Raw genomic sequence first — 14,662 nt, 5'->3', positions numbered from 1 at the left:
TCACAGATATCTATGGAGTAAACATGTTCCTAATGTTGTTCTAAGCCAGAAAACAACTCCAGGTGGTTAACAAGGGTACCTAGGTCAATTTTGGCACTTTGGGTATCCTACCCAACTTCCTGCTGTCATGTCAGAGGATCCTGGGTCTCCTGCAGCATATCTGTCAACCCTGTATGGATGTTTCAGCTAGTTTAGGGCATCACAAAGAGTATTAGAGCCTCTGTTTTAAGGAGCGAAATCCCAGCCTCCCCTAGCAGCACTTAATACATACATGTACACAATGCTTCCACAATTAAAGCAGTATGTCATTAATCAAAACCAGGTCACAAACAGCAACTCAACCATGTTTTGCTCAGTCTTGGAATGGTTGTTTATTGCAAAGTCATGAAGCTTCCTGTAAAGTAAATACCTTGAGAGTACAGTGCCATAATTACATGATGTATAAATGTATGGTGCTTTGTCAAATACAATGAGACATTAAATCACATTAAAATGTTCTGCTAATATAACAGAATGCAAAAATCACATCTGAACAGCAACAGAACTCAGCAGCCAAATACTTTAGTTATCAGTATTGCCATTAAGATAAAATGGCTAATTCAGTTGAGTATTTTGGGAACTAGGATCCTTTCCACACTGCAACCAGGATTTGCATTTTAACTAAGCAAACTTGAAGGACTATTTGCCAGGCAAATTTGTAAAACTCTTTTCAGGTGTGACTGTCCCCATTTTACAAGTAGAAAAAAAGAAGATTGGATTTTGGAAAGAAACAATGCAGTTGGGCATCAAAACCTCAATGAACCTGAATTCTTCATATTGCTCTGCAAATCCTAAGCTGAGTCACTGGTTTGCAGGGGAACTCTCTAAGAATATGGGATAAAGTTTAGAGTTTTACCCTGACTGATCCCTTTTTTAGTCAATGTATTGCACATACTCTCACAACACCGTATAATTAAGGAAGGGACACTGTGGGAAAACAGTTCTGCACATGACTCATGAAAAAGAGAGGAAGAACACAGGAAAATAGAAAAATGAAAACTCAAATCTTTTTTATGATCAGTTTTCTAGCTCTGCCTTATTATACACATAACTGGAAAAATCTTTGCCTCATTTTGTCGGAACTAACAGAGTCAAAAATCTTATTGCTTACTCTTTGAAGGTTTATGAGGCATGCAGGTACAACAGTGAACTATTTTAAGTCCTTCCAGTCAGTGAAACACAGTTCCTCTGTTCTGCTGGGGGGCAGCAAGCTGAAGGTACAAAATGGGCTGTTTCATAAGACAAGAGTATGATTTGTTATAGACACGAACCCACTAAGCACTATTCTTTTTCTTAAAGTCAAGCCTAGATGAAAAAATTAAAAGTGAAAGTTCAGTACCAAATCTTGCTTTCTGTTCCACTTGGAAACTAAGCAGACATTTCTCTTCAAAGAATTGTACCACATCCTGATCTATAAAAACGTAAGAACAGATTGAAATTACATTAATATAAACAGGCATCTCTGAAAAGAACATTGAGTACTCAAAATTGTGGACATTTATGCTAATACTTTCCAAAATGGTTATCTTGCATATTGTACAGAGATATAAAAAGTAAATACCACCTTCATTTTTAATAAATTATTTTTATTTCAGGTCTAGTGGAATAAAAATATATAATTACAGAGTTGGAAATTCAGAAAAAAAATTCTGATCTCTTTCTTTTGGGACAGGGAAGAATGCAGTCAAAAGTGAAAAAGTCAAGACCTGCATCTACAGAAAAGAGAGGACATTAATTTTTTCTATCACATTATACATGTTAACTGGAAATAACTACTTCCAAGGCTCATTTCTTAAAAAAAAAAAATGGAGAGTTGACCTTAGTTTGTTGCTTTCTTCAAATTTTAGGGATGGCAAGAGTTTAATCTTCCTTCCTGAGACTGGATTTTGATTACTTTGACTAGCGGGATAACAGGCTAAGGTCTTTTCGCTCATACCACTGGCTCCAGTTCTCGGTCATTTACCACATCAAACTCTCACATGGCTGTTGAGTGACAAATAATTACTGAAAGTGAGAGGAAAATGGATCATGTCTTCTTTCTGACAGCAACCCAAGGCTAGACCTGCCCCAGACATTGCCTTGAAGGTTCAGATGACAGTGTAGACATCATCTGAACCCAGGCGTGATCCTAGAGAAATGCCTTGCTTTAAAAGGAAGATATTGAATTTTTGTAGCTCAGACTGTGGCACTATTGCTTAATTTGAACTGTATTTTTTCTCTTATGAAGGTTGGAAAGAAAAAAAACACAAACCCAAAAAATGCCTTGTTGTTAGAAAGTTTTATCCAGATGGTTTCTGCCCTTCTTCTAAGCATCTTGGAAGAATTCTTTTAAAACAGACATGTTTTGGACATGCTAACATTTCCCAAGTAAATCAGGGGACACTGAGCATTCTGGTTTTTTTTTTTGTTTGGTTTGGGTTTTTTGTTTGTTTGTTTTTGTTTGTTTGTTTGTGGTTTTCTGTGGGTTTTTGTTGTTGGTGGTGGTGGTTGGTTGGTTGGTTTTGTTTGGTTCTGAAATGAAATCAGTTTTACATAAGTGATGTAAAATCACAGAACATGAAAAAAACAAACCCTTATACACATCATGGAACTAATACAGCTGAGCTACTCAAAATACTTTTTTTGGACATCAGTTTGAGGGAAGATGTCACAATTATGACTTTTCTACTCAACTATCACAGACCAACAGAACTATTTCTTACCAACTGTACTTCATCAAATTTGTTCTTGCAAATGATCAGAAGGAACACAGGCAGAGAAAAACTCAGTGGGATTAAAGGTTTCACAACCTGGCACATATGGGCTAAGGCTACTCGTTTCAGAAAAAGTTAGTTAATAAGCCCAGAGCTTCATCAACGTATAAATCCTGGAAGAGGGTCTCAGTCACATCTGAATCTCAGTGAAAACTCTGTCCTTCTGCACTCGCAGCAGCCTCAGTGTCTCCTTCTCGAAGATGCAGAGCTGAATATGTGTTGAGAGTTGCCTGCTTAGTAGCACAATACTTCTTTCCCTTTATTAACAATGAGCTCTCAAGCTCCCTGAAGCAAAGAAACCAGGCGAGGAAATATTTAATCAATGAAAGGAGGAATTTATATGCAGTTGATAAACTAAAGGCTGTATGGAAATATCAAATGTAATTGAAAAAAATAAACCCTTTCTATCACTGCCCAATGTCCTGAAATGCCTAAGTGTGAAAGCAGAAACATGACTCAATTTCAGTGGTAGCCACAAATTACCTGACTTTCAAAAAACCAAATCCCTGATTCTCATTCAGAAGATGAAAACACCTTTGCTGTTATGAGTTTTCCCCATTTTCTACATAACACTGCTGCCCTCATAACACTGACTTTCTTCTCATTCTAAAATGCATCTCCATCATTGGGATGCTGCACCCATCAAAGCAAATACAAGAGCCCCATTGGCTTGTGGATTGCACTTTTGAATGCTTCTACACTAGGAGAATTATAAAGGCTGGTGTATTTTGATTAAAATTGAGGACCTCTGCATTTCCCAAAGTGGCATTTTCCTGAGTTAAGGGAAAAGCAGAGAGTGGAAGAGGCCTCTTGATAAAACATGTACTATGGAGGGAGGAAGAGCACAAACGGAGGACTATGTGACACGTGGACGACAATGCATCCAGTGATCCAAAGGTGAAGGCTGAGGTTATATGCAGAGAGGAAGAGATGGATCTAAAAGCTCAGCTCCCTCTAATCCTCCTATGAAGACAGAAGTAGACCAAGATGCATCCAGCTCCAACAGATGATATTTCACTATCAGGTGGAGACCTCTTGCCAAGTTGCATCTCAGCCATGTTTTTAAGCTTTGGGACATTATGTTTTTGTCAAAAAGTGTGTATCAAACAGTTACTAGAGCTTAAGCAGTCAAAAAAGAATAATGTCATAGGTGAATCTTCACATTGATAGAAAATATTTATTAACAGTTAATTATGTTGTTCTAACACAATAAAAGAAAAACATAGAACTTGTGTCTTCCTGCAAAGGTTTTGCCATTTGTTCCTCATGAACACTAGTGCAAACATGGGCAGTTGTTGGTGGAAGCTGGCATTTACCATCCTGATCTGTTTTAGAGAGTATGTGCTTTCAAGCATCTAACACTCAATGAGGCACAATAACATACTCCACTTCCCTGTCCCTGAGCAACGTGCTTCTACAAAGCTGGAGAAATACAGAGGGTATGCCCATGCCCTCAGCTAACCATACAACTCTGACTGTACTCGTAGGTCAGACCAGCTCATTGTCTACACAATTTACCCTCAGGTATGACAGCTCTGAGCTCCAAGCTGGAAAGTGCACACGGGAGGCTTGCTTAGTTGCGTTTAAACTGCCTTTCCTCTCACAGTGCAGATCCAATCCAAGAGCCCCTCATTTTCCCTGATGCCAAAGGATATCTAGGGCTGGCTCTGACTCAGCACCATTCAAAGATGTGACAGACAATGTGACATGGCCTGCTTCTGACTATAGATCATGTATCATTACTGTGTTCTCCTTAAAACAGTTGTTCACCTCTTTGCCTTAAACCTCACCTCTTCCCAGTAGCTCGCAGAGCTTCTGTGCAGCATCCCTAACCAGGCTGCGCCGAGTGTAGCTCGGGACACAGTCCACTATATATGCTCTCTGGCATTTTGCATTTCTCTCAGACTATTAAAGGGAGCAGAAAAAGCTCAGAGGTGTTATTTATTCAGTTCAAAATCAACCCATTATCACTGTGTTACACTTCTAACATGCGAACACCATGACACAGCACCAGCAGGAAATCCGTTATCCCTGAAAAAATAAATAAATGGCATGCTCTTTTGCAATCAAAATATATGCCCTGCTGTCAATGAATATATTCTTGGTTACAGCACCAGGAGGAAATTTTCGCTTTTCCTCCTCCACCTCTCATCCAAATTTCTTCCTCAGGGTTGCAGAGTATGAGATGAGCAACGTGACCTTGCAGTGACAGAATTTTAATGTGTGCCTGGTGCACCAAAAGCGATGCAGCAGCGTCTCCCTGCTTAGTGTTGCTATGTATGCTAGACATTTATGTAACACTGTTTCTCATCCTCAAGGCTGCCCTTTCCTGGGGTCAGCAGCAACAAACACAAAATTTATTTATTGAACTGTCAACATTACTTACAGCTGACACGGAGAACTCTACACTCAAGTATTTTGGTGAAAAGGAGTTAACGTGTAAAGCTATTCCCAATTCCAAAGCTGCAGAAAAGAAGTAGATTTTTTTTTTAAATGGGTTAACTTGAAAGAGTAAAGGGTTTGTTTCAAACAAATTGCTTATTTCCAAGTTGTTTGCTAAAGTATACTAGTTTTCTTCTGGGCTTTAGCACTGAGTTGTGCATGGAAATGCAAGGCTTTTGCATATATTAGCTCTCAACCCCCAGGGAGAGACTGTATGTACATCTAGAAAATGGGGTTTGCTTTTAATTTCTAAAATTGAGAAGCCAAGAAGAATGTCTCCTCCTTCCCCTTGGCTCTCAGGTTCAAAATATTTTATCTTGTTCATTGTTGCCCTCCTTGATTTGCTCTTTAGTTGACAGCAGTTTACCTGAAGCATCAGGACCAGGCTTCCCTCTTATCCAAGCGCTCTGTCAAGAAGCAATCTGCAATTGGGATGAGTGGCTTTTTCCAGCTTTCTCTCTGTGCCCATGAAATAATGGGACAGATCCACTGCCCTTAGTACAGATCCAGCATCTGTTTCTTACAAATAGGATCCTTCTAGAGAATATAACACTTCAGGCACAGCAAACCTTGAGATCTACTGCAAGATTGGAGATACTCGTACATCAGAGGAAGTGCACAGCATTTCTTGGTTCCAAAATGGATCCCATCCTTCTTACAACATGTGTGATATAACTAGCAGGACAGTAAACCTTCACAAATACTCATCCAGCCCTTTAAGGAGAAGCATTTTTTGCTCAAACCCGGTGTGTAAGAGCATTTATTATACATGTCAGTCCAGCAGAGGATTCAGGATTTAACCTTAAAAGATGCTGTCTAATTAATCTATTGTACCTACAAAGGAAATTCCAGAGTTTCTAGGATTTACTAAGCTTAGTATGGGCACTAAAATATCAGACTCCTTATGGGAATGAAGAGTCTCATCTCAGCTCCATGCATCTCACCAGTGCATCACCATAGTGGCCTTAATGAAATACACCAGCAGCAGAGATGATGCAAATCCCAAATCACCATTCACAGTTGAGTCATCAGCTATATTATATATATCCCTGAAAAATGTACATTCATAGCAGAAAATCTCAGTTTTGCACAGGCACCAGCGGCATTTATGTTAAACCTTGTTGTTAAATTCTCTTTGCTAAAACAATAAAAACTGGTTTAAACTGTGAGGTGGAAAATCTGCAGACAAATCAGATGTATAATCCAGAGAAGAATAGATCCAGCTTGTCTTATATCACACTGGCAAGTTTATGAAACGATTGCCAGGCTGAAGTGAAAATTAATCTCCCTAGAAGCCCTTTTTTAAAAAAAAAAGGTAAACATTGCATTTTAATAACTGACTTATGAGCCTTGAACTGCTATAGGCAATGACTAGTTAGACACATGCCTGCTTCTCCTAAATCACGTCTTGCACTTTGAAACTAAAATCTGGTGTGTCAATGTTGAGTAGAAGTTTTTCTCTTAGGCTGCTGTTCTACAAGTCTTACCAAACCATTAGTTCTCTGCTCTGTTAGGCTGTTACAGCTGAATTACTGTCTCCAATGTGGCTCATCTGCTACTCATATTATCTGCCCCTTCTCAGCCAACTCCAAATCTCCTTCTCACCTATGTGCTAGCAGGATTAGGAGCAAATAGACAGCTTCTGCACTTGCTTGCACTGGTTGTAAAAAGTGCTCACAGGTTGCTCCATGCTTAGATCAGACTGTGCATGGATACAAATATACGTAGTACTTCCCTTACCTGCAAGACACATCTGCTAACAAGGTGGGTGAATATATGCAACCAAATAAAACAATGGGGATTTAGAGCTGAGAGTGTAAGCCCATGATGAGGATGCAGTGGAAACTGAAATCATAGAATCATAGAATCAAAGAATCATAGAGTCATAGAATGGACTGGGTTAGAAGAGATCTTCAAGACCATCTAGTTCCAACCTGCCTACCATGGGCAGGTTGACCCCTCAGGTTACTCAAAGCCCCATCCAGTCTGGCCTTGAACATTTCTAGGGATGGGGCAATGACAACTTTTCTGAGCAAACCTATGCCAGTGTCTCACCACCCTCACAGAAGAGAATTCCTTCTTAATATCAAATCTAAACCTGCTCTCTTTCAGTTTAAAGCCATTACCCCTTATTCTATCATTACATACCCTTGTAATAACAATGTGCACAGTGCTTTCACACACATCTTCGTATCAGGCTTGTGCAGATAGGAGTCTTCAGAGAGAGGATTTATCTGTTTTCCCTTTAAAGCAACTGTTCTTTAGTCTGCTGTGGCAAAACAATCAGCATTTTGCAGAAAAATGGATTTGGCTTAAATTTTCTACCGTAAGCAGTGAAGTCATCAGCTAGGTGTCTGTGGTATGCAGTGGTGTCCTCTCCCAGCCCAGGTTCAAAGTTGTTTGTTGTGATCTCTCATACTGCTTTCAGTCCTGTCTTCTAGAAGAGCAGATAAAAGACCCTGGAAGAACTCACATGCTAGTAGTAGTACCACATACTGAAATAGGGAAGTGTTGCTTCAAATACAGGGCTGGAATAATCATTGTGGAGGGACAGGCTGTCTTGCAGACTTCAGAGGTGAAAGTCAGTCCTCATCAGGCCTTCCCACACAACATTAGGGTTCATCTCTGCACTCCTTTGTTGTGGCAGTGGACATTTACTCACACAAGCAATATCAGTGCTATGGGAATAGGATGTCTTGGGTAAATCTGATTAATCCAGTTGTTAGCTGTGTAAAGCCCTGAGTCCCACACTGCTGCATGAGGGCTGGATTCCCAATGCAGGGAAAGGGCTTGGTTTCCATCATGGTATGGAAACATTCTTGCTTTAAAAAAACAGCCCTGAAACATTTCTGATGGATAAAACACAATGATCCTGCTGAGTAAACACTGATGGGCCTGCAGCTTTGTGACTAAGTCAGAAGTAGCAGAATTCATGGTGGGATCCTTCCCTTGCCAGCAGGACACTTATGATGAACTCACAGGACACAGTATAAAGTGCAAAGTGATGCTCAGTTACGTAAATTCAGTCGATCTGCAAATGTGGAATTAAGTGCTGTCAGCCTTCACTTACTTGTCTGGCACTGAGTTATATTTTCACATACATTTGGCTTACAGATAAAAAAGTAATAGAGTTTAAAAGAGGGCCTGACTTTGTTTTGCAAGATGGAGACAGCAATGACAACACAGCCTGTAGAAAGATTGTGTATCATAATATCTGCCACTCCTGAAGCCAAGTCACAGCCACTAACAACTCTGAAGCCTTTTGCCCCTCTAACAGAGCTATAGTTCAAGAAAAAAAAGCAGTTGAGGCTTTTAGACTTTCTCCAAAGTCAGCCGCATCTTGTCTAGAGATTACTCATATGATTAATAGAAAGGTTTACCCAAAATAAAACACAAGTACATTTGCATAACAATTAGACAGATCTTTTTACTGCTTGGGCACTGAAGTGATACCAAAACATTAATTAAGCCTCACAACACTCTAGAAAGGCAGACAGTCCAGAGCTTGTTTTACAAGTGGATCAAACAAACATCTGAGGCTGACACCACATGAAGACGGAAAGGGAAGAGCCTGGATCTGCTTAGATCTTGCTATGACAGCACAGCCTAATGTAACAACAGGTGTTTAATATGCCTACACGCAGCCATGACTCCTGTTACAATGCAGAACAAGAGCACAGTACTAGCACTACTATTTTAATTATAAAGTGTTACCTATAAAGAAGCTGAGCCAGAAAATATAATCTGCTTTAGCACAGAGTTAACTGCAAAACTAGCTGCTCATTATATGGTAATGGAACTGATATCTATCAGAGAGGAGATGTGAAACCACAAACAACTTTGTGATTAAAAGACTCTAAATTGTAATTCAAAAGCATGAGATACTAGATCCTGAAGCAAGAGGAAAAGATCACTGTCTGGTTGTGGTTAATAGATGTAGGCATGATTTCAACCATGCAGGTAGTATTAGAAACAAATCTTACTGTTTAAAAAGTGTCTAATCTTTTGCTGCATACCTCTAGTTTTACAGTAATGGGTGAATGAGATCCAATAGAAAAATAATGGTCCTCCCAGCCTCAAAAAGAAAAAAATTAAAATCAGTAGCTGTAATGTAGGCTCCCATCTCACACTGCATTTCTATTTTGACTTCTCTCATCTGGGCTACTTCGAGAATTCTCATCAGTAGGAATTCATCCATCTCTGTTCTTTCCTTCCTCTGTGAATTTCAAATTGGACAGAGCCAGAGGTAAAAACTCCAGTTGCAAGTCCAGACACTGAGGAACACATTCCAATGTGGCTTTACTGATGAAACTCCACCCTGATGCTCACTGAATGCAACTCCTTCGCAGAAGCTGCCAAGGTAAAGACCCAACTCATTCTCACTAGTTACACATACAACATGCCTATACACCACCTACTAGAAAAATGCTTCCCTCTGAACATTAATACTGATACTTGCAAACTCCTGAACAGTGTGCGCATTGTGAGTGAAATTTTAATGTCTTTTCCACTAAAATAAAAAAGGTTGTCAATGGAAAGAAATAAATGAAATCAAATGCACTGTGCTAAATACAGGTGAACCACAGGCACAAGACTTCTTGAGTCATCTGCCACCTGTGTATGCTGGAAACACTACATGGTCCTGCTCCCAAACTTCTGCTGGAGATTAAGGGCAAGGTTTTCAGCATGTTAGTGATGCTGTTCTATTAGGAGGCACTAGAGCGGTGACTATTTACACCAGCTAAGTGTCTAACTCCTGCTTAAATGCCCTCTTCTTGGCAAAATAAGGAAAAGGGAGAAAAGAAGAAATAAAGTTGGATAGGCTATTGAATGGAGGAAAAAAAACCATGCTCCTCAGAACCAAAAGGCTATAAAATGCCTGTTTCAACCTTTAGCCCTTCCATGGCAATTATGAGCAGAAAACAGCTGTGGAAAGGAAAAGGGAAGGAGAGCTTAAATTTGGATGTTTCAGATTTTCCCCTTTGGAGCGTACTGAAAGCATACTGCAGCTCCTGCAAGGTTTCTGTCTGCACACACCATTCAAGGAGCCACAGTGCTGAGGACTTCATTCTTACTCTGCTGTAGATCTCATCTCATCTCATCCTGCTTTTAGTGACGTCAGGGCAAACAAAGGTGGTTCCAGGGAAAGTAATCAAAAGATCATAGTCAACCAAACATACTGGGACCTCTAAAACTGCATTTCAACCTGCTGCCTTGTAAAATAATCAGTAAGAGAGGTATTTGACATTCAGGGCATGTGAATGCAGAGTGAGTGCAACTTCCACATTGTGTGTTATAATAAAAACTTGAGTGCCTATCTGCTCGTGTTCATCACTTTCTTGCTCCATAAATCATACTTACTCTGCAAACCCACTGAATGCTGAATTGATGCAAGATAGAGAGTTCTGCATGTATAGCTGCTGCTTGCCAAAAGGCTGTGACTGACATCACAGTGAAGGCTGCCCACTGGTGCTACACAGTTATGCTCACATTTCCTTAGGTTAACTTCATTATAGAAGTAGACTAGTGAGAGTAACACTCTATATTTTAAATATAGAATCCCAGTTCTGCAATATATAATAAAATCTTTAATATGGAGTGTTTTCACCCCAAAGCCATGAGATTTTAATACCAACAAAAGCAAGAGTCTTTGTAATACACTATGTTTTGTCATTTGGATAAACCTGGGATTTGGTTTACTGATCCAGCTTCAGAGGACTGAAGTGGAAGAAGTTTTAAGTGGAAGAAGTTTAAACATTCCACAGATTCTTCCTCCCGTCAGCTTTCAAAACAATTATGTCTCTCCCCAGCTTCTGTATTTTTTAATTAACAGAAACAACTCCAAAGATCACTCCTGCCACAAATACTGTGTGAGCGCATTTGAGTATAAGCACTGATTATTTGTTGGTATACTGCTGCATTCACAGTCTTAAATAATCATAAATAAAAACATCTGTGCTACACTTTGGTACATTTCTATCTGTTTAAACCACAGATGAACTTCTAAGTTGTACAAAAGAAAAAATTGCACTTTTATCTTCTGGTGAGTCTTGCTAGTCCAACAGACTTTCAGCTGAAGGATTCTTTATTGTACTCAAACCTTGTCCCATAAGAGTTGCTGCTGTTGCTCAGTTTATGAAGTATCTTAGAGATTTTGTTTGGTCCACAACAGAAAACTCCAATGGTCTTCCTGTTATCAAAAAAAAAAAAAAAGAAAAAAGTTATGACATTGTGAATAAACAGTAACATCTAATGATAGACAGAATTAGATTCTGGCCTCACTCATACATATGAGTCAACTACATATAGGTTTTACGGTGAGAACAGCTCATTAGGTCATGCAGTTAGTATTACTGAAGCCACCATATCTCTCTCAAGTATCCCCACAATAAACTCTATTACTTATCTGACTATGACAACTCTTAGGAAGAAGTGCCTAATCTTAATTTCAAGAAAAATGATTATTTTCCACTCTATTTTTATTTTCATAATTAATCACCTTTTTGTGAAAAATGTGTCTCACTGTAATGACTTCATTAGTGTAACTCGTGATTTACACCATCAGGAGATCAAGTCACTAACAGTGATTCGTTACACTCATGAAAACAGAGCACTACTAACCCATGATTGTTTCTGGCAGCAGCAGAATAATTTTACTGCTTTACTTTCACATTAGCATGCAGTTTTTCCTTCAACATCCATATTGGGAAATCTTAGGAAAAGTCAAACACAGAGTATGATCCTTGTTCTTCACCTATAGGTCTCAGTCCAGGTTCATTAGTTAACTTGACTTTTTCACACCACTCTACTGACAGCAGCTCTTTGCTCTCTGGTCACCTTAAAGATGGCCTGTAAATCAGATTGATAGTCATACAATATCTAAGGGCTCAGAACTGTAGTCGGCAACAGAACAGGGCACATCCACTGCAGAAGGACTGAGCCATTCACAATACTCATCAGCTCCCTTTTTTTGAAAGATGAGAAGGGAAAGGAAGGAGCAGGGAAAGACAATGCAGTGCTGCCTCTTCCACATCATGAAAAAAAAAAATCATTATCTTCCTGCTGAAATTGTGCCACTACAGAAAAAGATCTTAAAGATTTAGTGAAATGAAGAAAAAACATACAACAGTGAATGTGGTTCTAACTATAGTGACCTACAGCACTCACCAAGAGGCTGGAGACTTGAATTCTGGACCCTGCCTCCAGGATTGCTTCAGTATTTTATCCAATAACTATTTAATATAAAATATTTTAGCACATGCAGGATAATCAAACACAGTTTAAAGCTCACTGTGTATGTGTTTGCTGAGGGAAGGGAATTAACACATACAAGAAGAAATCTTTGATGCATACTGTCAAGTATACATGCCTGCTGCTCGAATAGCATGGCAGTGCACACTGTACCATTGCACAGCAACGCTGGCATTGTACAACTGCGGACTCAAACATTAAAAAGCATCACAAAGTTAGGTAGGTAACTGTAGAGGCGTCCTTGTGCAAGCACCTTACAATGTTGATTTTAATTGCCTTCAATTACATCATCTCTCATATTAATCCATGGCAAATATTTATGACCCATTCTTTTCTCACCCTTATATATACCTATTAAGCTTTCCTGTCCTAGCAGTACTCCTTTTAATGGCAAGGGATGTTGTGCTGGTGGCTGACTTTTCAGCAATAATGAGAGTACTATTGCTCATTGCTCTCAAATAAGATTTCTCAGCACCTGTAGACTCTGAACTCCCTCTAATCTGTGCGCACTGGAGAAAAAGGATTCATGAGCTGCCAGCAAGAATCTGTTTTCTACTGTGTATTTAATTGAGAGAATTAATGTTGTTGTTGGTTTTTTGTTTTGTTTTTTTTTCATTAGTCTAATTAGTACAACCAACTGATAAATCCCAAAGAGTTTGTCTGCCCCTCTCCCTTTCATTACATATAAATTGCCACTGAAGTAAAGACATGTCTTAGCAGCACATACTGCTAATATATTCCCATCCCAGCAACATCCTTCCAAGGTACACAGAATTTTTGGCTAGTAATCAGAACCACAGAAAGGTTAAATGATTTGCCTAAAGTCACAAAAGAGACCTGTGGCTAATAACGTCTCCGAAACCCTGGTGAACTACTGCTCGTGCACTGAGCCAGAGGCTCTCAGACTTCCTTCACAGGATACCCAACACCAGCATCTATTCTGGACATCTCCCCACATACCACTTACCTCCCACAGTTCAGGCCCCACTTTCTCCCTCACCTCTATCACAGACTTCCCTGCTTGCAGATACCTTCCTCTCTGCCAGCAGCTTGGCTCCTGCCAGGTTGCTGTGACACAAGCAGGCAGGTGGCTGAGAGATGCTACTACATGGAGCAGCACTTTACTACCCTGAGCTGAGGGACTTTAATTGTGTATCAGTTGTCTGGGACAAAGGTTTACTTTGTTGCTAGAAGAAAACAGGCAGCTGTGTAGTGCTATGTCTGAAAATCTTTATAAATACCACTAACATGTTTACAATTAAGGAATCTATGTTCTAGGCCATTCTTTGCAATAATTATAAACATCAGTACAGGATTTTACTCATTCAGAGCATTAAGCAAGTAAAGTTTCACTGTTCCTATGGGATGAATAGGTCAGCACATATTCTTACATCCGTTTTATGAACAGCTGGAGGTGAGGGAGAGATGAAATGCTTTGCTACATTGAGAAGATACGGTCAGGACTTAAAAAGATCCTGTTTTAAATCCCACGTTCATTTCTAGAGAGATGTTTCTCCTTTACATCACATGAGAAATGTATCATGGCGCTCCATGCCTTTTTCTCCTACAGATATTCATGTCTTTTTCTAGGTCAGTCTCCACCTGGAGGACACACCCATTTGACCTACGCAAAACTGAGCACAGTGTAAGCTTTTCATACAGAACCCAACCGAACAGGAACAAGACTGCTGCTCCATCCCCCTCAAAAAAGCAGGGAAAAAAAGACCAGTAATTTGTTATATTAACAGTCCCAATGCACATTGCTGGGACTGCAGATGTCATATGAAATATCGACAGTAGATGGCATGCGTCTGCTCCTCTTTTCCAGAAAAAAGGAACAGGAACCTGATGCTGGGTTGCCCTATGTCACGCTCTGAAGGTCTGGCAAAGCTCAGACACTTACAAGTGCACTTTGCTTATTTGGGACTCAAACAGCAACAACAGCAACAATGCACAAAGCACACAGCAATCAAACGGCTACACTGTAAGAGCTTTGCCAGCTGCCTGTTATTTATATGCAGCTTTTCCTAAAATCACAAATAAAACTGGAAAATATCTCAGCTGCACATAAACAAGCCCAAGGGGATGATTGCAAATGTGAAAGCCTGAACATTGGCACCAGATGTTGGAAACGACTTGATTGACCTGTTTTGTTTTGTTTGGGGTTTTTTTTCATC

At 39.7% G+C, this 14,662-nt stretch overlaps 1 protein-coding gene and 1 long non-coding RNA gene across 2 annotated transcripts in view; both read right to left on the bottom strand.

Moving 5' to 3' along the window:
• Positions 1 to 2,855: 2,855 nt before the first annotated feature.
• Positions 2,856 to 5,336, bottom strand: LOC114000336. Its single transcript, XR_003545184.2, has 2 exons — positions 5,179 to 5,336; positions 2,856 to 3,077 (listed from the first exon to the last, which is right to left on the bottom strand). It is a non-coding gene; the product is annotated as an uncharacterized LOC114000336 (long non-coding RNA).
• A 5,588-nt stretch (positions 5,337 to 10,924) lies between these two features.
• Positions 10,925 to 14,662, bottom strand: part of NOX4 (NADPH oxidase 4) — a 101,652-nt gene continuing 97,914 nt past the window's right edge. Inside the window, exon 18 of the mRNA XM_027744606.2 lies at positions 10,925 to 11,424. Coding sequence (XP_027600407.1) covers positions 11,304 to 11,424 — 121 coding nt within the window. The 3' untranslated portion in view covers positions 10,925 to 11,303. The remainder of the gene's footprint in view (positions 11,425 to 14,662) is intronic.

Source organism: Pipra filicauda, unplaced genomic scaffold (genome assembly GCF_003945595.2).
Source record: "Pipra filicauda isolate LSUMZ 115617 unplaced genomic scaffold, ASM394559v2 scaffold141_size4267151_pilon, whole genome shotgun sequence".
Lineage (NCBI taxonomy): Eukaryota > Metazoa > Chordata > Aves > Passeriformes > Pipridae > Pipra > Pipra filicauda.
Note: the sequence above shows the minus strand (reverse complement) of the source record. Positions and strands in the feature narration are given on the sequence as shown.